At 43.0% G+C, this 27260-nt stretch overlaps 1 protein-coding gene across 1 annotated transcript in view; it reads right to left on the bottom strand.

Moving 5' to 3' along the window:
- tll1 (tolloid-like 1) overlaps nt 1-27260 on the bottom strand; it is a 308946-nt gene that overhangs the window by 134978 nt on the left and 146708 nt on the right. The window contains exons 5-6 of the mRNA XM_078212332.1: nt 17140-17257; nt 8973-9151 (exon numbers count right to left, since the gene is read on the bottom strand). Of these exons, the coding sequence (XP_078068458.1) occupies nt 8973-9151; nt 17140-17257 (297 nt within the window). The remainder of the gene's footprint in view (nt 1-8972; nt 9152-17139; nt 17258-27260) is intronic.

Raw genomic sequence — 27260 nt, 5'->3', positions numbered from 1 at the left:
GCAAGGCAGTGTGGCTCTTCAGTCCCATCCAAGGACTGAAAAATGCACTCCAAGGGCAATCAAAATTAAATGTTACTTATCAACCTAATCTGATATTTGACATTCAATGGAAGTTCTAACATTGAAATATTGGACTTTTCAATTATGTCTCATCAGGTATCTATTTAAATTAGAACCTCGCAGCAGACTTTGCTCGTGGGGTTGGATAGGCACTCTCTTCGCAAAAGCCTTTAACAAGCTGGTTTCCCAAATAAAAATACATCAAATGTGTTCTTTTACAAGAGCATTGTTGCAATTTTTGCATTTCCAAGAAAAGATAGAACAACGTGATTTCAAAGTGTCATATTTTTCTTCTCTGCGCTTCTCTTAGCTGAAGTCGAAACTTGTTCTGAAGTTGGTCAATTTAATTCATTTTCCAATAAAATTCTTCTGTGGTTTGATATTATCTATTCTCTGTGGCAATTTATAAATCAGTTGCCCCTCAAACAAGCATTTTAAAACCACTGATTCTCCTGTCACCGACTGTAAAGGTGTCAGGAACAATTATGCTTGCGCCAGCAGCCACATGTCAGCCAAGTGTGCATGCATAACAACTTATGTCTTTCTAGTTGGTGGCATTTTTATCCATTAACTTAAACAAAGAGAAATCAAGGGTATTTTAGGCATGCAGTCTAACCTGCCCAACGTTATGATATTGTTTTCCACAGCATACTACACAATTCACGTTCAACCATCTGTGACCAAATATCTTTAATGTACCTAGTTATTATTGTGACTAATTATTATTCAACAATATTAGCATGACTTATTTCGTATCATTCTGAAATCAGAGATAAAAAATCAAGGCTTCAAGCCACACACACCGGACATGAACAGGTAAATCCAGGCCAACACCTCAATGCATGTAAAGAGGTTTTATGCTGTCAGAGGTGCCAACTTTGGGATGAGATGTTAATCATGTCTACCTCTTCTTAGAACTCAAATGGATGTTAAAAATCCCATGTCATCATCTGGAAAAGAGAGGAGTTTCCTTCTCTTGTCCCAGCCAAGATTGATTCCTCAATTAACATCACTGGGAGAAAAGACACATCATCAAGTTGTTACTTGCATTGTTGGTGCAGGAAAATATTTGTAGACATAACAATCACTGCAGTCTAAAGAAGGTAAGAATTGCATAAAGGGCTTTGCAATACTGCAGTATGATAATATGATATACATGTACAGGGGTAAATATACTTAGTCACAACCTTATACTCAATCCAGAGAACTCGCAAAACAACGCTGAAACTAGCATAACTAGTCAAATATTTAGGATTTATCACCGACTTGCTGATGATGTCCTAATCTATTTTTGATATTTAGCAATGAGCCACTCGTGAATCAGCCTCTGCAGCCACAACAGACGATGTTCAATGCAGAAGTGACATACACCCTTGGTGCAGTCCATTGTCTCCTGAGACAGATGGATGTCAGTACTGAGCTAATTCCATTGAAAACTTTTGATGATATCGTAAACCCTGGAAATATCTGTGATTTATTTAAACAGTTATAATTCATTTTAATGATACTATAAATTGCACAGGAACATCAAGTGTATTAAAATCATCAAAGCAGTATACCCTCCCACCAGTCAGACTAAAATACAATCTGTAAATCACTTCCATGAACCTGAGATTTTATATAACCATTTACTGTTTTATCACATCTGTACTTAACTTCTAGAGTGACAGGTTAAACTTCGCCATGGCAATTTCATCAGCAATACCATAACATCAGGAGACAAAATTGGCCGCTTTAGTAAGCCCGAAAGTATTTTATCATGCAAGTAAGGCAGTGTGTCTCTTCAGTCCCATCCAAGGACTGAGAAATGCACTCCAAGGGCAATCAAAATTAAATGTTACTTACCAACCTAACCTGATATTTGACATTCAATGGAAGTTCTAACATTGAAATATTGGACTTTTCAATTATATCTCATCAGGTATCTATTTAAATTAGAACCTTGCAGCAGGCTTTGCAACTGTAGCATATTTGATAATCCATAAAAATTCAAAATTATTGATTCTTACTGAATATAAAGCCATTGCAATATTCTTAGCAATAGTAGGTCATGTGGGAACAATCCTTTTTAGCTTTTTAACTCTTAATAATCAAAAACCACACTTGATGACAATTATTACTTCACATAATGTAAGCAGATTATATAATAAAAAGTAATTAGTTTGAGTTACAAGTCATGCCAAAAATGTTCTCAGTTGGCAAACTATCAAAGTTTCAACTGTAAACAATTAATCCTGCTTATTTCATCTGAAGTGAAAAATCACACTAGGTGATACATTCATCATGAATTTTCACTACTTGTAGGCTTAACAGAGGATTTCAGGACCCTTTGGCCTTTTCACCTGGATTCTTGAATTCCCCAAATACATGAGCCTCCTCAGTTTCCTAATTGTTTCACGTCAATTTCTTAAATCTAAAACCACATAACAATGGAAACAATTCTGGAGGTCTCACTGCCCCTCAGTTTGTGACTTAATAAAGAGCAATCAACAAACAATTGCTCTTAAAATATGATTTATATTGTTAAAACAAAATGAGAAAGAAAATAAGGCAAATTTAAAATTCCTATTAACTAACATCTGTTTTACATGAAAGTAAAATGCTGCAGATGTGAAATGCTAAGGGAAAAAAAGGAAGTGCTGGGAATACTCATCATGTCAGGGATCATCAATTCAGAGAGAAACAAAGAACAAAATGTAATGGTTACAGCGCTGCAATTGTCGATTGTCTGGAGAGCTATTGGGAAGCCTGCCATAGCCACTTCTAGGAATTGTTGGAATTAAGTCCAATTTAGATAGCTCACTTGCTGCTGACATTTTTGCACTATATTTCTGGTGTGGTACAGATAGCCCGCCTCTGAAAGCTGCAAGCCAATTGGAGTCTGGCAGTTGTCCAGTGCGGGTAACGTCACTGGGAGCCGTGGTCACTGCTGGTATTGCATTGGTGCCTAGGCGAACGATCGACATTAGAGCCCCCGAACAATGCCGAGTGAGGCAGAACCACCAAAGCCAGTCAGTGAGGCTCTGGCAAGGGAGTGGGGATTTTGGAGAGGGGCCACTGTGAATGACAAAGGGCAAGATTCCAGAGACTCCCAGCCGTTTTTCCAGTGGGATCTTCTCTCGGCCACAGATTGACTGAGAAGAATTGATGCCCCCCCAAAACTGGTCACAGGCCTAACTCCAGAATTTAGCTGAAGTTTGTCCACATGGCATAGTCCCTATCTACCACTGATCCAATACCAGTGGCAGAGGGATGAGGCCCTTAAGTGGCCATTTAAGGGCCTCTTGTGACCTCTAGACTGGAAGGCTATTCTCCTCTTGAACTTAATTGAGGGGAATATCTCCACCCTGCACTTTCCAGCCACATTATATGGCCGTATCCACCTTTCAGCCCATCTCCAGGGGAGGGAAGGAGAGCATCAAATTCCACCAAAAGATAACATTATCTTTGATTAATATTTTAAAGCAGGTTTAAAGCACTTTAAAGCAGTTTGTGGTATCTGAGGGAAGAATTATCTTCTGGCTGAAACCAAGCAAACAAATTTCCATGTGAAACTTTCAAAAAAAAAGCTGTACCTAAGCTCATATTTTTGCTGTCTACGGTTTAAAAAATGGATAAAGGTGAGATGCAAAATGGAGGTGAAATGCCCTGACCTGGTAATTCTCACTATCATTTTGGAAGTGATTCAAATTTAAAGTCGGTGGAAAAAAATCACGAGGAGTGTTGTAAGTAGAAAGACATCTATCTTTGTTAGTGTGTGTTTCTGTGAGAGGCTTTGCTTGAACAATCTCAAGGTGCACCAGCTTCTGCACACTTTTTTTGGCCCTTTTTTCTGAAGCCAGTAATTTCATTTGCAGCCTGTGTTTTTCTTTTGTCTCTTGCAGCCTTTGTCTGTTTTTCTTTGTTGTTTACAGCAGCTTTTTCCTGCAGATTTTGAACCTTTTGTGTTCATGGATTCTCGGTGTCTTCTCTGCTTCTTCTATTTTTTCCACACTCAGCTGACACCAAATTGCAAGTATAAGGACAGCTGCACTTCTGTAGTGTGTGTTCCATGAGAGCTTTATTGAACTGATCTCAAGATGTCTGCCTCCACATGACATGGGCACATGATAACAGAAAGGCCGAGTTGTCAGACTGATTACATTTCAAAACCCAAACAAGGTGAGATGATTTTATGGAGTCTGCAAGAATGGAAAATATGTTCTACAAAGTGACTGAAATTAGGTGGGTCTCATGGCTCCCAAAACCTTTTGAATTCCCAGTTTGACATTTGGATCCTCAGTGATAAGGCTATCCACTGTGGACATAGCTGATGAAACCAGTGAGGTATCCCAAGCACAATGCAGAGAAGCACAATGATGAATCTCATGCTTCCATCCGAGCCATCATAGTGAGATTCTCATTTTCTGACTTTTGCAATATTTTGTGCCCACATCACTGTTTGCACTTACGGCTAATGTGGGTGCAAAATCACTGCCGTTGTGTTTTTGGGTGATCTTTATTGAATGTTCATGTGAATTTCCACTTTATGATGATCATCTGTGGAACTGGCTCAAAATGCAGGCTCAACTGCACTCTAAAGAAAATTACTCTCAATGGCTATAACTATGATAGGTGCTGTTGCATTCAGTGCACTTTAAAGATGGTGCTGGATCCAAATAATTGGGCAAGCCAGGCTGTTAAATGTATGTCCAATGCCCCAAAGAGCAAGCACGAGCAATATGTTTGACAAAACCACGCTCCCATTCTATTCTAGGCGGTAGAAGATGCAGGTTTATGTTTGCAAGAACAAAAACAGAAAATGCTGGAAAATCTCAGCAAGTCTGACAGTTCTGTGAAGAGAGAATGGAGCTAACATTCTGAGCCTGGAAGACACTTCAGCAGAACTGAAGACAATAGAAAGTAGGATGAGATTTACACGGTTAGGTTTTTGGGGTCAGACAGAGAGAGGACATGTCCCCTCTTCTTTGTGCTCTGCCACTTTTCTTTCGGCTCACGTCCAACCCTTGTTGCCCCATTAACAAAGATGTCATAGACAAAAAGACAAAGGAATGTAAATGGTGGCGATCATGGTTAAGGGGCCATTAAGAGATCAAAATGTGTAAATGGCAAAACAAAGTGAGCAAAGAGTGTCAAAGGACAATCTGAGACATGTAACAGATGGCCCTAGTGGAGTGGGGAGTGGGGGTTGGGGATGAACCACGGTGGGAGAAAAAAGATGGGAAGAGAGATTTTAAAAAGTGGAAAAATGAAATGATGGAAGAAATGAACATTTTTTTAAATGAAGATAAAGTTAAATGCAACAAGATAGAATAAAATGAATGGAAATGGGGTGAAGGTGAAAGAGAGTGTTTATTCTGGGGAAGTTGTTGAATCCAATGTTAAGATTGGAAGGCTGTCAAGTGCCTAATCGGAAGATCAGGTGCTGTTCCTCCAGTTTGTGTTGGGCTTCATTAGAACATTACAAGAGGCCAAGGATGGATCTTTATCTTTAGGATGACAGGGTTAGGTCTACACTCAGTAAGGCAATGGGTGATAGTCTTGTAGGTGCCTTATTGTTGGGTGAACCTTGTAGAGATCAAGTTGTTCCTGGCATCCTTTGCTCATTTTTCTATGGCTCCAGCATCCAATTTGTATTTATAGCCTCCTCTTCAGGCCTCGACAATTCATTGTTATCTGAGGATGGGTGATATTCCTTGTGCTCTTCCTATTGCATGAGCTTGCTGTAGGTTGTGTGGTGCAGCACAGCAGACCATGACTATTCTGGATGTCCTCTGGGAGTGCATATTGAATTCCTCCTCCATAATGGTGATGGTAACAAAAGCACATTTTAAGCAAGCCAATGATTTTCTGATTTTCTCTGCCACCCCGTCAGTGATGTAATTTTCAATAAATTAACATCACATTAAGGGGCTTCCCTGCGGTATCATCTCCCCACATTCAGGCCACGCCATTACACCCGGATTTACCAAGAATGCAAACGGTAACATGGGCGCAAAATCTCATGAGGCAAAAAATGCTAATCTCACCAGCAAGATTCCAGCCTCCCACCCAATCCCGCCAGTGACATAACAAGGAGGTTATTCATCTTTTTGCACCACACTGCGCTTCTGTCTTCCTGTGTAGGGACTTGGCACTCATGCAGGTTTGGTGACTTTGCTCGAGGGTCTTTGACCTGTTTGAGCACGCCTCTCCTCCACTGTATCCAACAACCTGGTAAGAAGTTTAACAACACCAGGTTAAAGTCCAACAGGTTTATTTGGTAGCAAAAGCCACAAGCTTTCGGAGCCTTAAGCTCCTTGGGAGCTTAAGGCTCCGAAAGCTTGTCGCTTTTGCTACCAAATAAACCTGTTGAACTTTAACCTGGTGTTGTTAAACTTCTTACTGTGTTTACCCCAGTCCAACGCCGGCATCTCCACATCATGTCCAACAACCTGATCAGTGCTCCCTCTGAAGCGTGGGACAGCCTTCCCTGCAACCATCCTCTTGGATAGACTTTGAACAAGTGCAGAGCAGCCCTCCCCTCTCTCCCCCAACTGATTAAAATGTTCAGCTGATCCCTGGACAGGCAAATCATAGCCACCTCACCCAGGGGCGTAGCCAGGTTCTAAAGTTAGGGGGAGCGAGCACATAAAAAAGGCGCCACGGCCCACAACGCATACCAAATGATTTTAAATTTATTGCGATTGGTGACTGTTACAGCAGCACACGGCAATTGGCTGCAGCAGATGTCAATCACATTGTGGGTGGGCGTTGCGCTGAGCACATCGCTCTATGATTGGTCTGAATTGCCGCCGTCATTGTCCTCGCTCATTTCAGACGGATGGAGCATACGGATTGGATAAAGTAGCTGTCACTCAGTCAATGCAGAGCGGCAATTGGATAACAGATGTCTCGATTGCTGATTAGTTTAATGAACTGTCGGTCACAGGACGGCGGCTCTGATTGGACAATAGGCCGGTAAAGAGGGCGGGGATTCCCATGGGTCCATCAGACACCAGGCGGAGTGGCAGCAAATGTCCGGTCAATGGCTTCAGTCCCCACGTCCGGATCCTGAGGCAGCGGCGGGGCTCCGGATGGGGGAAGGGTTTCGGCAGCGGGAATCCCGTCCCGCCCGGCTGTCAATCCACAACTCAGTGTTTCCAATGGCGGCTTCCTGTGTAAAAATGTCACTCCCAGCAGTGGCGGCGCTGCAAACGTTGAAAAGGCGCCACTTTTGAAGAATGTGCTCAGGGGGAGCGGCCCTCCCCCTCTAGCTACGCCACTGACCTCATCACAGGCATGGTGTGAATCTCATGACCTTTTTTAAAAAGTGCCTAAAAATACAGCACAAAATTGCACCAAAGGGGCTGGCACGTTTCTTTCTGGTTTTCTCACCCAAATTACGCAGCCAAAATAATGGAAAATTCCACCTAGGAATTCGTCCCTTACTGGCATGATATCAGGTCAGCGAGGTTTACTACAGGCTTTGCAAAACGTGAACCAGGCAGAGGGTTCCTGATGCAGCCACACAGTTAAGTATAGCCCCCAGGGGAAAGCGACATGCTCCCCGGCACCCTGGAATTGCCTGCTGGACCATGCCTGCTGCTTTGTTTCTGCACCGAGTGCTGCACAATGTGGCAAAAACTGTTGGTTGTGCAGCCATCATGCTGAAAGCCAGTTTTTCCACGTAAGCCAGCACTCTGCAAAAAATGGAAAATTCCCCCTAATATACCTCATTTAGTAATACTGACTATGTCTCTATCTCCTCTGGAATCATCAAAGTGTGCCCAATATAAGCCATACCCTGATCATTAGCTCTCACACTATAACAGGCCATCGAGAATTATCACTAAGTGCATATGAATAAAGAAATGGCACCATCTTGTGCATGTATTTGCAAGTGTTAAACAGATGGATAAATCACCTATGCTACCTTTGCGTTGTTGTGTTTTAAATATTCTTTGTCTGCTGCTGTATCTAGGTGCAACCTTGACATCCGCAGCGGAGGTGGAGACAGTCTGCTCAGTGTTGTGTTGCCTTTGGTGCCCTCTGAAAAGTGTGCAGTCTCGGCAGCTCCAGCCTGTTGGGGGTTTCCTGCAATAGTGCATGAGCATCCTCCTCAGTCTTACCTGCTAGATTTAATAGGGGTCAAAGGTAGAAGGGAAGGCACAGCTGCCCACTCAACATATACAATCTCCCACCCTTCCAATGAACTGCATCAGAAAATAATTCAGACCTTCCAACACCAACATTGAACCGGAGACCTTCCTGTCATATGCTCAGTTACTTGATACCTTCAGCACCTGATGAATCAGAGACACTTTGTGAAAGAAAGGAGATATTATAAGTTATGAATATTTGTGCTTATGTTTATTTTGAAGTCTGCAAATTATCCCCTTAACCTTTTTACTGAGATTTGCTGGAATCCCATCTCTGGGTGGGCAGACAATCTGCTCCAAAACTGCTGCCAAAATCCTCTTTGCTTAGCCTCTGGACCCTACCCAGATAGGGCACAAATTTAACCTTTCCCTCCTTGCAAAATGCACTAAACTTCTTTCCAATCTCTTTATGTCAGGCGATATTCAGATGTGAATCTGAACTAAAGAGCAAATCTGTATCCTTTTCACTCTGTGCACAGTGCCACCACATACGTCTATTTAATAATGCATTCACCGTGACAAACAGCAGACAGGAGTTTCCAACCTCGACACTGGCAGGCACATCACTGGCGGGACAGGAAGATTTTGAGAGTCGCAATGATTCCAAATTTTCCTGTCCCACTCGCAATGATGCCCACTAGTGGTAGGACTGGAAAATCCCAGCCGGAGTTTCTGTCCACCAACGGGAATTAAATGCAGCTGAAAATTGATAAACTACAACCTTATGGACAAGAACTAAACAGAAAAATTCTTTGCATTATGGAATCTTACCCGGCTGGATATTTTCTCTAATGATTGTCACATGATCATCTCGGTCTGGTCTTGTGTGTTCATGCCAAAATCCAATCACATGGCCCAGTTCATGAACTACGATCCCAAACTTATCACAGTTTTTGCCTATGGAGATAGCCTGAGGACCGTTACCACGTCTACCCACATAAGAGCAACACCTGTCAAACATAAACACCATTAGTTTTTAGCAATAGAACGTGCACACCCAGTTCAAAATATCAAAGGGTTAGTTTACTTTAAAGAATTAAGCTTGCACTATATTTTGAGCATTAATCTTTTAAAAATTGGGTCATGTGCAGAGGAACCATAAATGTCAGTACATAAAAGGGCCAATGCATGACACCATAAAGCAGTTCACAATCATCCACAATGCTTAAATTGCTAATAATCAGTTGATAAACATACAGTAATTAATTCTCAATCTTAAATCCTTCAGTATGGATGGCATCATCTGACGACATGTGCCTGACCACTGGCCGACATCACACAGCTGCTGTCAAAAAATGTGTTGAGTTTAGTTGGATAAAATCTGTCCAATAATGGAACATGAATGCAAATTTGATTTTCTACTCCATTGGGGTCACACTGTTGTACGTAGGTACCAAGCGGAGGCTACCAACTGACTAGGAGGAAAGAAATTTTTAAAAATTGAGGGTTCAAATTCTACTCCAAAGACTGGAGTGCTAATTCAGGTTGAGAGTTCAAGACAGCACTGAGGAAGTGCTGTGCTGCTGCGAGTGCCATTTTTCTGACAACATGTAAATTTTGGGCCCTCCCAGGTGAATGTTAAAGTTCCCATAACACGTTTCAAAAAAAAAGAGGATGGGAATGCTCTCTTGGTATTCTGGCTAATATTTATTTCCCAACTGTCATTGCTTAAAAATATTATTTGGTTATTCTCTCATTGCCTTTTGTAGAATCTTCCTGTGTGTAAATTAAACATTGCCTTTTTTCCTATGTGATAATAGAACCATAGAATCCTACAGTGCAGAAGGAGGCCATTCGGCCCACCAAGCCTGCACCAACCACAATCCCACCCAGGCCCTATCTATTTACCGTAGCTAGTCCCCCTGACACTGAGGGGCAATTTAGCATGGCTAGTCCACCTAACCCGCACATCTTTGCATTTACTTCATGTGGAGGCGTTAGTTATGATCTTTCAAAAGTCACTGGAGTCAGGGAAAGTCCCAGAGGATTGGAAAATCGCTGTTGTAACCCCACTGTTCAAGAAGGGAACAAGAAAAAAGATGGAAAATTATAGGCCAATTAGCCTAACCTCAGTTGTTGGCAAAATTCTAGAATCCATCGTTAAGGATGAGATTTCTAAATTCTTGGAAGTGCAGGGTCGGATTAGGACAAGTCAGCATGGATTTAGTAAGGGGAGGTCGTGCCTGACAAACCTGTTAGAGTTCTTTGAAGAGATAACAAATAGGTTAGACCAAGGAGAGCCAATGGATGTTATCTATCTTGACTTCCAAAAGGCCTTTGACAAGGTGCCTCACGGGAGACTGCTGAGTAAAATAAGGGCCCATGGTATTCGAGGCAAGGTACTAACATGGATTGACGATTGGCTGTCAGACAGAAGGCAGAGAGTTGGGATAAAAGGTTCTTTCTCAGAATGGCAACCGGTGACAAGTGGTGTCCCGCAGGGTTCAGTGTTGGGGCCACAGCTGTTCTCTTTATATATTAACGATCTAGATGACGGGACTGGGGGCATTCTGGCCAAGTTTGCCGATGATACAAAGATAGGTGGAGGGGCAGGTAGTATTGAGGAGGTGGGGAGGCTGCAGAAAGATTTAGACAGTTTAGGAGAGTGGTCCAAGAAGTGGCTGATGAAATTCAACGTGGGCAAGTGCGAGGTCTTGCACTTTGGAAAAAAGAATAGAGGCATGGACTATTTTCTAAACGGTGACAAAATTCATAATGCTAAAGTGCAAAGGGACTTGGGAGTCCTAGTCCAGGATTCTCTAAAGGTAAACTTGCAGGTTGAGTCTGTAATTAAGAAAGCAAATGTAATGTTGTCATTTATCTCAAGAGGCTTGGAATACAAAAGCAGGGATGTACTTCTGAGGCTTTATAAAGCACTGGTTAGGCCCCATTTGGAGTACTGTGAGCAATTTTGGGCCCCACACCTCAGGAAGGACATACTGGCACTGGAGCGGGTCCAGCGGAGATTCACACGGATGATCCCAGGAATGGTAGGCCTGACATACGATGAACGTCTGAGGATCGTGGGATTATATTCATTGGAGTTTAGGAGGTTGAGGGGAGATCTAATAGAAACTTACAAGATAATGAACGGCTTAGATAGGATGGACGTAGGGAAGTTGTTTCCATTAGCAGGGGAGACTAGGACGCGGGGGCACAGCCTTAGAATAAAAGGGAGTCACTTTAGAACAGAGATGAGGAGAAATTTCTTCAGCCAGAGGGTGGTAGGTCTGTGGAATTCATTGCCACAGAGGGCTGTGGAGGCCGAGACGTTGAGCGTCTTCAAGACAGAAATTGATAAATTCTTGATTTCTCGAGGAATTAAGGGCTATGGGGAGAGAGCGGGTAAATGGAGTTGAAATCAACCATGATTGAATGATGGAGTGGACTCGATGGGCCGAATGGCCTTACTTCCGCTCCTATGTCTTATGGTCTTATTGGTTGTGAAGTACTTTGAGACATGCCAAGATCATAAAAGATGTCATATCAACAGCAGTCTCTCTCTTTTTTTATCTAACAAGTTTTTGATGATTTTTTGTTGTGCACCTCCTCATAGCTAGATTTCAGGGTGACATTGGCAAAAACCTGGGAACATCTCACTCACCTGCCCTAGTATGCACAGGACAAGTAGGAGGGGAGTTTGCAGTGTGCTATTTTTATTGTATTGTACGGGTGAACTGGTTTGTGAGTGTGGGCCATTAACCCATTTATTTTAAAATGTGTTTTCTAAAATACCATCTTGAAGAACTTGACACCATTTCATTAATCACCATCAAGGACAGTAGCAGGAAATTTCAACCTCTAGCACAAGGTGAGAAGACAAGTTAAGGAGGGAGGGGGACAGTTGTCAGCAGACTTCATATTTTCTTCACTCTTGTGATTCAAAATATCAATTCAACCTTTCTTTGAGATCAGTGCCCCTTAATCATTCAAAAATGTCCCTTGATTTACATATGATGCCCATTCTTCCACATACTTTTGTTTATATATTTGTATGAATTAATAGATGTGCATCTCTTTGGGAGGTCTTAATGACTGAATTAACATCTCTGAGTTCTCAGTGGCTTAGCTGGTTAAATGCGTGAATAGGTGAATCATACAGACAAAGAATGTCATTTAAAAGAACAAAAAAAATCTGGAAAAACTCAGCAAGTCAGGCAGTATCTGTGGAGAGAAACAGGTTTAGCATTTCAGGTCGATGACCTTTTGTCAGATGATGAAGCATTAACTGTGTTTCTCTCTCCACAGATGCTGCCTGACCTGTTGAGCTACTCCAGCGTTTTTTGATTTTATTTCAGATTTCCAGTAGCCACAGTATTTTGCTTTTGTAGGAATGTCATTTGTTCAGTGTCAGAATTGTGCTAAATTAGTTTATTTTAACCAGTTGATAAAGAGTATCATGATTAGCTCAGCATCCCTCGTGAAAGCAGGGAAAATAAAAGCAGCCTGGATTCCCTCACCAATTTGGAATGAGGGCCTGATTAGGCTGAGTTGTGACTAGCTGCTGATACTCAAAAATAAATTCTACTCTAGAGACTTAAGTGCATAAACTTGGCTAACACTTGTAGGCAGAACTGTGTTGCTGGAGGTGCCGTCTTAAGAATGAAGCATAAAACCAGAGCTCTCCCAGGTAATGGCATATTTTGAAAAAGAGGCATACTCCTTTGGTGTCCTGATTAATATTTATCTCTCAGCCAATATCACTTAAAAAAGATTATTTGACCATTATCTCATTGCAGTTTGTTGGATCTTACTTTGTTACTCTGAAGTCTAGCTATAAGGAGATGCATAATAATGAGCTTGTGTATGAATGAAGAAAGAGTGGCATTTACACAGCACCTTTCCTGACATCAGGACATCCCAAAGCACTTCATAACAACAGCAAATTATAAGGTTTCTGCAGGCTTTTACTAAGCTCTTGCTGGAATAGTAATAGAAACATAATTTATACAATTTCCCTGGGGTTCTTGCTTAGCAATGGAGAGGAGATGTGGGAACTTCCTGTGAGAATTATACCCTTCACTGTTTCGCCTCACACATGAAGAATGATCACATGGAATCATTTCCCACATTACAACCATAACTACACTTCAAAAACTACGTCATCAATCGGAAAGCATTTCTGGAGATTCGTGGTCAGTTCCATGAACACAACAGTGGTGTCCACCATGAAGGAGAATAGCTGAAGCTCTAACAACTGGCACCTTGATGTTGTGGACTAGTGTTGGCTGGGGCTTCCAGAGCATCATGTCATTCTTGCATGCTGTTCTCATGCACAGCCATGGGAATGTCGTGCTGTGATCTTTTCTCCATGAGAGAAGCATCTACTATCCTCTCTGAAGAGGACAGCATACCTGCTTCCCTGCCATCCACTCCACCAGTATCCTTGTCAATGTCATACAACCAATTGGTGTATGCTGAGATGTTGCTGTTTGAAATGGGGCAGTCAAGGACCAGTTCTACTTCAGCTCATCCACCATGGCCATTTGAAGTGTCCTCAATGGAAAGTCAGCAGCCTTCCATGTCCCAAGCTGCAATCATGGGGGAAATACTTTGTATTAGCATCTGGATAGACAAACTAGCAACGAAGACAGGTACTAAGAGTTTACATAAGGATTACTCTTAATTATTTTTTGCTACTATTGGATACAGATGAAATTAGATGTACTTCATTCTGGAGTTGATGTTGGTACTTGAATTTACAGCAAAGCAAGGGCAAGATCCTTGGGGTTGGAGTGAAGGAAGACAATCAGAAGATGGTAGCAAGGATAATGGTCACAAGGATGGTAGGACTATTGGTTTACTTATGGTACTGAGGTGGTTCTGGTGAAATGGTCTTGGATGGGTCGCTCTGAGAGCTAGGCAGCTAGGAACACTGGTAGTCAATGCTACTCCAGCTCTTCCTCCTCCAGATGCTCCCCTTCATCAGCCCAGTTGCAGTAAGTGCTGGTGCTTCGTGATGGCTAAGTTATGCACCATGCAGCAGGTAACAAGGAATCAGGAACTCTGACTAGTTTTCATTGCAGAGTTTCTCCTGAATCATTCAGGCAGTGGAAGCATTGCTTGAGCATGCTGACTGACTGCTTAATGATATTTCTGATGGCAGCATATAATTACTGTAAACCAGTTCTTCAGTTTTGTGACTGACGATGTCAGAAGGGAATACCCCTTGTTGCTGATAGGGAGCCTATAACCTGAAGGCCTGAATGAAGTAAAGATGGAACAGGGGATAGGCGCTGAATTACTGCACGATGACAGCTATGAAGAAACAAGGCACAGGCCTACAAGGTGTGTTGCTTTAAGTATTTATGATTGGAGAATCCCCTCATGGATGATCCACTTTGGACATGTTCTCTTGTTTAGTGCACCCCTCCTCTCTCTTTTTGTTATTTTGCCTGCGCTATCCTGTCTTCTTTGATTCTTTAGATCCAAAGGCAGCTCTACCAGACTACCTCATGACCAGTAAAATTGCTTTGAAGAAAGTCATAAACAATTCAGTACCAGCAAAAACTTCTTCTCCAAAGTCAGAATTATGTTTAGTTTCATTAGATAGGCCAATAATGTTCAGTCGTTAACCAGCAGCCTGAAGGAACAAATCAGCAGCCAACCCATCGGTATTGGATCAACTCTGTAAATAAAGTCATTCCTGAGTGAATTTAAACGAGGCAACCCAGATTTTGGGGCAGGCTAATATCAGAAAAGGTTCCTAGAACAAGCACTGCACCCTTATTTAAATGTTTTAATCACTGATTGACATGCTGCCAATGTATATCCGGACACCCAATGAGCAACCTGGTAAAATAGGACAGGCATTACACTTCAACTGTGGAGTGATTATGTGCCATCCACATATTGGATGGCTTGACACCTGAGAAAAAGGCACACATCAACAAACTTGACAGCTTATGGGAGATTGCACAGCCCAGTGTAGTTCTAAGTTACACAGCTCTGTGCTGTGTTATCTGACCTTTTTAAGTGCGACAATTGGCCTCATCACACATGGGTGAGAAGAAAATAAACTACGGCTCCTTCTACTCACAATATAATGCTATCCTGCAGAATGATAACCTGTATTTGCACATCAGGCAAGGGTAGGTTCAGGTTCAGCGGCAATGCACCAATTGCAAAATTGCCTGCCAGCATTTACTGCTTGGTCTGCAACATAAAGAATGGCAAGTTGGTCAAGCTATAGGGCATTGCTAAACTTCCTGGAGCCAAAATCTAGTAAAAGTAGGTGTCTTCAGGACAACAGAAAAATGGTCAAAAAATGTATAAGTTGATGCTATTATTCAGGTGGCAGATCCTGAAATTTTAGCCTATGAATACTTAACACATTTGTCTAATGTCCCTTTCTATGTTTTTAAACAGACACTTTAATTCATTTGAAATAAAAATGCTAATGCTTCTGCTGAAGTTATAAACAGCACATTTTTATCAACATATTTACACATTACGTGTTCATGCAGTACTAAATTACAGTATAGTTTCTAGACTTCTGTGATCCACTTTCTAGCCGTTTACCAGGCTTCAGAACAAGCCCATCTTCTTCTCCTGGCCTTGTGTAGTGGAAAGTCATGCGGATCATTGGATTTGGTGCTCGGACCGCACTCCATGCCAAAGTGCCTCAACTTTGCAATTGGAGTTACACAATCATTAAGATAGGCCTCCATTCACCAGAAGCACTAAGATGCTGCAGCTGTGCTTCAGCGATCTGTAACAATCCCACAAGTCTGCAGAGAATACTGGCAGGGAAACATCATTATTTCTCCGGGACAATAATTCCTGGAATCTCATGTAAAAGTTGCAATACAAAGTTAACTATCATTTCTCAAACAGATGCTGCTGGAGTGAGCATACACGCAAGGTAGCTGTCCAGAAAAATACTTCCACTACAACTTGTCATGTGAAATTGACTAAGTACATCAGTTGTATAAGCAGGAGGTGGTGCCTCCAAATAATTAGTTTTCATTCCAAAATGAAGCACGTCAGAAAGAGAGAGGGCAACTCTGTATTTTCTCCCTATGGAACACAAAACTCAGGTGGCCACTTTTCACTTCAACATTTATAAGGCAAAGCCGAAATTTTCCGGCCGTTCACGCTGGCGGGATTGTCTGGTCCCGCTGGCAGTGCACCCCCGCCCGTGGGTTTTCTACGCTGGCGTAGGATGATGTCAATGGGAATTCCCGTTGATTGTGGTGATTCCAGAGCATCCCACCACTAGCAAACAATGCGCCACCTCCCGCCGATGGGAAACACGTGGCCAAGAGGTCGGAGAATCTTGTCCAAAACTTCAAGATTTCTAACTTTTAGTTTGTGTACAATGGAAATGATTTCTTATTTAGAATTGAATTACTCATTTTCCCAGATTCCTGTTAGAGACGTAGTTATGTATAATGCTTAAAATGCCACATAGTTACATCTGACATGCACAATACAGGAAAAGTTATCCCTATTAAGTGTGAAGCTTGCATCCATATGATGCCAGGCTGCCATAGTGCCCCGTGATCCAACTAGTCTGTGTAGGTGCATATAGCAGTTTACATCCAAGCCTATTTGTAATAGTGATTAATTCTATTTCATACTCTCTTTTGATCAACAGTGTCAGGCAATGATCAACAAATGGCTGACAATAAATCATAGCAGCTTTTATGAATTTGTATCTTGCCAAAAATATTTCCTTTTAGCTACACAGAATTAAATAAATGGCAGCAAAGGGATTATAGCTGAGAAAATCCCAAGAAGAATGGTCAATTGATGCTTGCTGAACAAATTTTAACCACTTGTACAAAGAAGCCTCTGTAGTTTTTGGCCTTCTTTTAAGCAGCTTAAATAATGCTCTGGGTTACCATTACAGAACACAATTAATTTACACCTCAATGCAAGTTTGTCCAGCCTGTTAATAAATTCAAATTGCTGACAAAAAATAGCTTTTGCTTACCCACATGGCCTGTATGTGAAGACAATGTAACTTTCTTCATCTGCTCGTTCGATGAAAGTAACGCATGTATGTTTCTCCCAGTGACGCATCGCCTGTTTGAACATTGCCCGCTGACTGCCTAGAGGAATCAGAACACTAATTGAGAAATTGTATCATCCAAGCAGAATGATTGAATTTATTTTATCTTTATTGGAACTCACTTGACTACAATGCAATTTATGCAAAATATAAATGAATAGTAGAAATGTCCTACAAATGCAATTATATACAGGTGATTTCTATTTTGTGTTAACAAAAATCATTACAGGCAATCCTTGGACTTCAGATACAAATGGTTCCTGGAAACCACGTCCTAATTTGTAATATTCCATAAGAACACTGGTGGGTGTGGTGTGTATGTGTGTATAGCAGGCATGTAAGAGGGGTGGTGGACATGTGCGAGGGGGGTGGACATGTGGGAGGGATGGTGGGAAGAGGCAGCAGATGCCTGGGGGAAGAAGGTAGCGGGTGCATATAAATTGGGGATGGCTCCTGAACCATGAACCTATATACGGTGCCAGTAAAATAACTGCTCTTAGTGATTTTGCAACAACTACATATATGCAAGCAGGCACAGTGGCACAGTGGTTAGCACTGCTGCCTCAGAGCGCCAGGGACCCGGGTTTGATTCCTGCTTGGGTCACTGTCTGTGTGGAGTTTGCATATTCTCCCTGTGTCTGCGTGGATTTCCTCCGGGTGCTCCAGTTTCTTCCCACAGTCCAAAGATGGGCGGGTTTGGTTGATTGGCCATGCTAAATTGCCCCTTTTTGCCTGGGGGGCTGGCTAGGGTAAATGCATGGGGTTATGGAGATAGGGCCTGAGTGGGATTGTTGTTAGTGCAGATTCGATGGACCGAATGGCCTCCTTCTGCACTGTGGGATTCTATGCAAGGTATTATTTTATTGTGCATCAGGTGATGTAAAAACGCAATGATAATGTAAATGTTCAATTCTGTCGGGAGTGGCAGTCCGTGCTGGAGATCCACCTCGGGATGTGGTTCTGCAACCTAAACGGAACATTGGCCCATATCTAGACAGGAGTGGAAAATCCACAGTACCTCTGGCACATTTCCAAAATAACCCGGGCAAAAGTGCACCAGAAGAGTCAAATATTTTGCTGAAAAGCAGGTGCGCTGGTTTTTGATCTTACATCTGAAATTGTTTGCGTCACCCTAAGGGAAGGAGCCTCTGCCCACACTGAGCAAGGTCAGTCACATATATAGGAACCTATGAATATGAGTCAGTCAGTCAGCTCAAGTCTCTTTCACCACTCAATGGGATCACGGTTGATTTATCTTCAACACCATTTACCAACTTTTGCTTCAGGTACCTAGTCAACATTAACTAACAAAAATCTATCAATTTCAGTCTTGGCCATTTCAATTAACCTAGTATCTCCAAACATTTTAGGGGTATGCATTCCAGTTTTCCACCAGCCTGTGAAAAAATGCTTCCTAATTTCACTCCTAATGTGAATTCGCTATTTCCAAAGCTAAGACTTATTGTTTTGTTGTTCTGGTTTATCCTACCAGGTGGATGAGGATTTCAATCCTGGAGTTGGAACCCAAACATCGAATTGGCCTCTGTCTGGATCCTGGTCCCCACGCAGATGTGGAAATGCAGACTCACCACAATTTTGTTTTGCAAAGTGCTTAATTGGCCAGAAGTCACATTCGCCAATTAATTAGTGGTAGCAAACCTGGGAAGGAGTGGGACCAAGCCAGAAGAGATTCCGATTTAAAAGAAGAGTGGCTAAAATTGCCGAGTTTGCTGCTCATCCAACAACTGGAAGAATAGCCTGAGCAGAGGGCAGTCGCCACTGAGGGTCCCCTGTGCTACTAATAGACAGTAGGTTCATCAATTTACCCAAAGGAAAAAGACAGATTAACATCTCAGATGCGGATCCAGTCAGTTTCATCAGTAACAAAAGCTTCCATTTGTATCATACATTTGATGTAGAAAAACCCAAGTGTGAGGAAAAATAAACACCAAACCAAAGAGTGATAAGGATTGATTTAAAAAGATTCTGCATTTCAGTAGGCTTGTCTTTTCTTGTTTCAGACATGAATAGAATTGCCAGCTCATAACCAGATCTTTCTGTATTTTTTGGATAGGGTGTAATCCAACCGTCCCTTCAGAAAAGGCTGGGCCCTGGTTCTTGCACCACTATTAGGGGGAGTTGGACTGTCTGTTGCCCATGCCTAACTGGAGTTACAGTGGTCCCAACAATACATAAGGGTTCCCCAGTGTACGTGGCCAATCTATCCTTGGTGTCCTGCAGGCTTAATGGCAAAGTGCCCTGAGTCGCCTAAAGGTTTTCTCCCCAATAATAGAAACAGCAGCCCCTGTGTCTCACACCACGTCTGGGGTGGGTGGCCATTTACTTGGAGTTTAATCTTGATTGGAGCCACATTGGGTGCAGTGATGCAATTGAGCTGCATCGATTTCTCATTCTCGAGTTGCTTTATTTGCAAAGCTCTGTCCTGAGGTAGCTTCGTCCTTCGAGCTGGGCAGTACAAGTTCTGCCTGTTTCGGTAGCCTTGTCTGGGGCGGACCTTATGGATGGAATTTTCCAGGTGTGCTCGCCCCAAGGACAGGAAATCCCACCCGAGGTCAACAGACCTTTGCATGGTCCGTGTCCCGCCCACTACAATCCCCGTGGCAGGTGGGACAGGAAAATGCCACCCCATGGTTACAATTGAAGCATGGATGTGCTTGCCCCTCACTGTATTGTGGAGAAACTTCCTGTCCAGTTCTGGAATCTTGCAGCCTCCGACTCCAATCGCCCTTTCTTGGCAGGAAATGTGAGACGTGAGTGTTACCCGCTGGGAGCTTGGTTCTGTGGTATGGGGATTGCCCAAAGCTGAGGGTGATTCCATTTATGGACCCCTGAAGCTCTTGGGCCCCTTTTCCTGCATTTTCGTGGGGAAGAGCCAATTCTATGGCTTTCTAGAGGTCAAGAGTTGGTTCAGTTAATATTCCTTTGGCTCACAATATTATTAATTCCACATACTAAATGATCCCTTAACATTTTTGGAAGTGCTAACCCATACTCGCAATGTTCCACCAATTTCCACAGTCTCATCAAGAATTCAGTGACTGGTTCTCCAGGGAGTCCATTTGCCATGTTAAGCCTGTAGTGCAGCAATATAACAGCAGTTTAGGGTCGTAGTAGTCTGATACTATATCTACCAAATCATCAAAAGGTTTTGAATCTGGGGCTACTGGATAGGTTAAAACATTCTATAATGCTGAACGTCGGGGCCCCACAAACAGTCAGGGGGATGACCTTTTGTTGGTCGTCCCCTTTTTTCCCCATTTGCCAGGAAAAAATATCTTATTTTTTCCAAGTGTACTGGGGTCAGTCTTCCACACCTGCATCATTCGGGTAATTATAGGCCGGTGAGCTTGACGTCCGTGGTGGGGAAGTTGTTGGAGAAGATTCTTAGAGATAGGATGTATGCGCATTTAGAAAGGAATAAACTCATTTACGATAGTCAGCATGGTTTTGTGAGAGGGAGGTCATGCTTCACTAACCTGGTGGAGTTTTTTGAAGAAGTGACCAGAATGGTTGACGAGGGAAGGGCCGTGGATGTCGTCTATATGGACTTTAGTAAAGCGTTTGACAAAGTCCCTCATGGTAGGCTGGTGAAAAGGTTGGATCTCATGGGATAAAGGGGGAGGTGGCTAGATGGGTGGAGAACTGGCTTGGTCATAGAAGACAGAGGGTGGTAGTGGAAGGGTCTTTTTCCGGCTGGAGGCCTGTGACTAGTGATGTTCCGCAGGGCTCTGTATTGGGACCTCTGCAGTTTGTGATTTATATAAATGATCTGGAAGAAGGTGTAACTGGGGTGATCAGTAAGTTTGCAGACGACACAAAATTGGCAGGACTTGCAGATAGTGAGGAGCATTGTCAGAAGCTACAGAAGGATATAGATAGGCTGGAAATTTGGGCAAAGAAATGGCAGATGGAGTTCAATCCTGATAAATGCGAAGTGATGCATTTTGGCAGAAATAATGTAGGGAGGAGCTATATGATAAATGGCAGAACCATAAAGGGTGTAGATACGCAGAGGGACCTGGGTGTGCAAGTCCACAGATCCTTGAAAGTGACGTCACAGGTGGAGAAGGCGGTGAAGAAGGCATACGGCATGCTTGCCTTTATAGGACGGGGCATAGAGTATAAAAGTTGGGGTCTGATGTTGCAGATGTATAGAACGTTGGTTCGGCCGCATCTGGAATACTGCGTCCAGTTCTGGTCGCCACACTACCAGAAGGACGTGGAGGCTTTGGAGAGAGTACAGAGGAGGTTTACCAGGATGTTACCTGGTATGGAGGGGCTTAGTTATGAGGAAAGATTGGGTAAACTGGGGTTGTTCTCCCTGGAAAGACGGAGGATGAGGGGAGACTTAATAGAGGTGTATAAAATTATGAAAGGCATAGATAGGGTGAACGGTGGGAAGCTTTTCCCCAGGTCGGTGGTGACGTTCACGAGGGGTCATAGGTTCAAGGTGAAGGGGGGGGAGGTTTAACACAGATATCAGACGGACATATTTTACACAGAGGGTGGTGGGGGCCTGGAATACGCTGCCAGGCAAGGTGGTGGAGGCGGACACACTGGGAACGTTTAAGACTTATCTAGACAGCCATATGAACGGAGTGGGAATGGAGGGATACAAAAGAATGGTCTAGTTTGGACCAGGGAGCGGCGCGGGCTTGGAGGGCCGAAGGGCCTGTTCCTGTGCTGTATTGTTCTTTGTTCTTTGTTCTATAAGTTTCCAGTTTCCCAAAGAGCAGCATTTTCAATATCACAACATCACTGTTTTACCGGGTTAATTGAAAGGCAAGCTGTCCGAAATGTTTTTTGTACATTTGTCTCAGGCAGCTTGACTGGAAAGGTACATAGGTTATTACAGAATGCAAAGTAAAACCATTACCATGATGTTCACACACTAGTCCCTGCCTGGGACTACCGTTCAGCAGGCCCAGTCTGGGGCCTGCCTTATAAAAGGTTCAGATAATGAGTTCCAGCTGAGAAGGCCGCTGCCTGTTACCAGGAGAACTCATACTCAATGAGTCCCACAGGGACATCCATGAATGATTCCCCCATGGACCTCATGGGAGTTATCGTACAACCTTTACCACCTAGAAAGTCAAGAACAAGGAATACCTACAAGTTCCCTTCCAAGTCAAACACCATTCTAAATTGGAATTATAAATCTCCATTCTTTCAATGCCACCAGGTCAAAATCCTGGAACTCCCTCCCTCACAGCACTATGGGTGTACCTACACCACATGGAGTAATTCAAGAAGGCAACTCACCACCATTGGGTGCCACAGTGGTGAGTACTGCTGCCTCACAGCGCCAAGGACCCGGGTTCCATTCCAGCCATAGGTGATTATCTGTGTGGAATTTGCATGTTCTCCCCGTGTGTGTGTGTGTGTGTTTCCTCTTGATGCTCCGATTTCCTCCCAAACTCCAAAGATGTGCGGGTTTGGTTGATAGACCATGGTAAATTGCCCCTTGTGTCAGGGGGGATTAGCAGGGTAAATACATGGGGTTACGGGGATATATCAAGCCTGGTTGAGATTGTTATTGGTGCAGGGTCAATGGGCTGAATGGCTTCCTTATGCACTGTAGTGATTCTATCTTCTCAAAAGCAATTAGGGATGAGCAATAAATGGTAACTAAGGCAGTGATGCCCACAGCCTGTGAACCGTCCACTAAATGAGCTGACAACAAGCTTTTTAAAGGCCTTAAGTAGCCGTTTAAGAAGTTTAGACAGGTTCCCTCTCTCATCAACATATTCTGTACATATCTGAACATACTGGTCTCGTGTTTGGAAATTGGCACATTGAACTGAACTGGAGGGGCAGGATTAAACAACTGCCCACCTCTGAAAATGTCATCTCCAACAGTCCAAAATCCATAATTGTGTCTATTGCATGAAAATGTAGGAAGGATAGGGATAGAGGCATGGACAGGGTGGCCCAATGATTGGAGGTCCAGACCCCCAGAAACTGGGTGGACCGGGTGGATCATCAACAGCCTTATGCCATGTGAAATCAGGTGTATGTAGACGCAAATTCCATCTTGCGAGTCCAGGTCACAAACGTGAAGGTAAAGGTCAGAACTTTTAAAATGCAGCCTCTTCAAAAAAAAAGTGAGGGCATAGTGACAATTAGTAGGTAACTCAACTGAAGGACTATCATGCCCAAATTCAGTTTCCTCATACATATCCTCACATATGGATTCACCTCAGGAACCAGTAGCTAGTGATGGGGAATGGGAGCCCTGGCTGATTTCCTCTTCCCTGTTCAGCTGTACTGAAGCCAACAGTGGCCATGATTGAGATCAGACAGCTCAACACAAACTGAGTATTGAGCATGAATCTCTTCCAAATGTGCAGTTCAGTTATTCACTCAATAAACTTTCAAACTATCATGGGAAAAGCTATGCTAATTCACTGACAATGCCTGAAGAATAGGACTTGTGTTATGTGCTCAATCAACTTTTGAAGGATGAAGATTCCGAACTTATGCCATGAACTTAGGGCGGCACGGTAGCACAGTGGTTAGCACTGCTGCTTCACAGCTCCAGGGTCCCGGGTTCGATTCCCGGCTCGGGTCACTGTCTGTGTGGAGTTTGCACATTCTCCTCGTGTCTGCGTGGGTTTCCTCCGGGTGCTCCGGTTTCCTCCCACAGTCCAAAGATGTGCGGGTTAGGTTGATTGGCCAGGTTAAAAATTGCCCCTTAGAGTCCTGGGATGCGTAGGTTAGAGGGATTAGTGGGTAAAATATGTGGGGGTAGGGCCTGGGTGGGATTGTGGTCGGTGCAGACTCGATGGGCCGAATGGCCTCCTTCTGCACTGTAGGGTTTCTATGATTTCTATGATTTCTATGAACTGTTAACACGCGCCAAGTGGAATATACAAAATGGCAAACGTCCCATTTAGACTGGCCTTCTGACCACTGCAATCAGCAAAGGGGCCCTCCACTAGGCAGCTAGATCGCCTGTCACTTTCAGGAATTTGACATTTTTCCATTGCAAATCAGGATACTATGATGTACATTCACAATTCTGATGGACAATCAATCTGTTCATGCTCTGTCCAGATTTATTGAGTTGTACGACAGAAGAGGCACCAGAAAGGTACATGTAAAATTGTTTTCCAGAGCATGAGCAGCAACTCCTCAGTAATATCTAAGAATAGAAATAGCAAATCTGCTGCCGGTTGCCTGTCTGGCACCTTCAGCAGCTGGTGTCATGGTGATGAGGCCTGGCCCTGCATGTGAGGCAAACCTTCCACTGGCAAAATTGGGCTGTTCAACCAATGAAACCCAACTATTTATTTGCTGCACATCTCTTCCACAGTCTCAAAAAAAAGTCATATTTCAGACCTGAACATGATGTGGTGGTCATGCGAATGTTTTACTCTATTTTTTAACTGATAGAAGTAGCTTTACAAAATGGTAACTAAGTAGATTTGCCACTGCATAAAGTCATTTCTTCCTCCATAGAGAAACTTTTGAGGCCCATAATGCTTACAGGCAGTCCTCAACTTTACGACATTTGAGTTATGAGAAACAGCTCTAACGACGTTTATAAATTGACACCCTGTTTTCGACTTTACAGCGTCAGTTTCGGCTTTATGACATCACTTCAGCAAACAAGTTCAAATGTTCATACGTGAGCATCGACGTTCTGCACTGCCCATCTTTTATATTATATATTGGGTCACTGATCCCAAACAAACCCAGGGAAATGGGAAAAAAAAACCACCCTCCAAACATTTGGCCCCCAAGATCCTGCAGTCACTGGGCCACTGCCCATGGAACTAGAATCCTGAAACCACAAAACAGTTTTTGTTAAATACTTTTGGCACCGCACGCCAAAACAGTTTGTTGCGCTGTGCAAGCCGGGTTTGCCCGATTTTGAAAGGCTCCAAAAGCTAGTTGGCTTCCAGTAGACGTTGGAATTCATTGGGACCAACGTCTAAAACCCACAGGAAATTAGGTCGCAATTTGTCAATAAAAATATGGCCTTACTCCACTGATTACAATTGGGTTCTAGTGCTTGCAGTATGATGCCTTTTGCTTCAGAACTGTGTCCCCCAATTTAGGTCAGGAATGGCATCATTGCATCCCAGGAAAATTCTGAAACCCCGTGCCCAAGTACTAGCCCGCAGCATATCACCCTATAAAAATCAGGAAAACGGGTTAAAATGTGTGAAATTATTGACCAAAGTATTGAATCCTGAGACCAAGTTGGAAAGGAGAACTGGATAATTAGTAAACAGGGTATCAGGCCTTGGTCCACAAAACAATTCCTCATTTACAGTAAAACATTGTTTCAATGGAAAATCAGTTCCCACTTACAATGTTTCAATTTAAGATGAAGTTTTCAGGATATGTGTTTACTGAACTGAAGCAGTAAACAAGACAATGAGAAGCCATCGTCGGAGTTAGGAAGTAATTTTCATCGTAGTCCACTAACATCCATGCTATCATTAAGTCAGTTTCCAAGGAGTCTAAATAATGACCATGCATTGCCATCTGAAGTTACAATGTAGTGTATATGATTTCTCGAAGTACACAATGTTGAAAGCAAATTGATCCTTCCTTTGCAAAACAATTCAAACTCAAGGATGTAATAAAAAAAGATATTGACTGCCATCCTGCTTTTTCCATTGGTAAAATTTAATATCTCAGGTTACAGAAGAGATAATGGTCCCAATTCTATTTAGCACTGACATTAAAAATGACCTGAACATTTTGTACCTGCCTGGCTCAACTTGTGGAAAATGTAATCTAACACTAGCTATAGAGAGCAGTAAGAGAAAGCACTTATGTACAAGCTGCTTGTTTGATTCTGTGCTAGCCTATTCATCATGTTAGTGAGAATTTTCTGGAGATGAACAAGCAGCATGTGTGTCAAATAAATAATGGAGTGTGAAATGAAAGGGATGGGCTTCCCTCTGGGTTTCCACCCACCTCTTCCTCACAGTGATTTGATGCTGGGGTGAACAAGGCCTCGAATGGGAAGCCCATCCTTGCCCCACTGGAGGCCCTTAAGTGGCCAATAATTGGCTACATAAGGGCTATTTCCTTAGAGTCATACAGTAAAGAGGCCCTTCAGCCCATCAAGTCTGCACCAACAAAACTACACTAAATCTACACTATCCTACTTTCCAGTACTTGGCCTATAGCCTTGAATGTTATGACATTTCAAGTGCTCATCCACATATTTCCTATTGGTTGTGAGTATTCCTTCCTCTACTACCCTCCCAGGCAGTACAGTCCAGACTCGCACCACCCTCTGGATGAAAAAATGCTTCCTCAAATTCCCTCTAAAACTCCTGCCTTAAAGTTATGCACCCTTGTTATTGATCCTTCAACTAAGGGGAATAGCTGCTTCCTTTCGACCCTATCCATACCCCTCAATCTTATACCCCTCAATCAGGATCCCCTCAGTCTTCTTTGCTCCAAAATAAACAACCCGAGTCTATCCAGTCCTTCTTCACAGCTCAAATGCTCCATCCCAGGCAGCTTCCATGTGAATCTCCTCTGCACCTTCTCCAGTGCAATCATATCCTTCTTTTAATGAGACGAACAAAACTGTTCACAGTACTCATGGCCTAACCAAAGTTTTGTACAGCTCCAACATAACATCCCTGCTCTTATAATCTATGCCATGACTGATAAAGACAAGTGTCCTGTATGCCATCTTAACTACCCTATTAAAATGTCCTTCCGCCTTAAGGGATCTGTTGCAAAGCACCCTAAGATGTCTCAGTTCTTCTGAACTTCCTAGTGTCCTGCCATTCATGTACTATTCCCGTCTTGTTACTCCTTCCAAAGTGCATCACCTCACACTTTTCAGAGTTAAATTCCTTCTGCCACTGATCTGCCCATTTGACCAACCCATCTATATCTTCCTACAACCTAAGACCCTCTTCCTCACTATTTACCACCCTGCCAATCTTCGTGTCATCAGCAAACTAACTTATCACCCCACTCTCAATTTTATCTACATCGTTTATATATATCACAAACAATAAGGGACCTAACATTGATCCCTG

The sequence above is a fragment of the Mustelus asterias genome, chromosome 1 (assembly GCF_964213995.1).
Source record: "Mustelus asterias chromosome 1, sMusAst1.hap1.1, whole genome shotgun sequence".
In the NCBI taxonomy this organism is placed as follows: Eukaryota; Metazoa; Chordata; class Chondrichthyes; order Carcharhiniformes; family Triakidae; genus Mustelus; species Mustelus asterias.
This window is presented reverse-complemented; position numbering and strand designations above follow the sequence as displayed.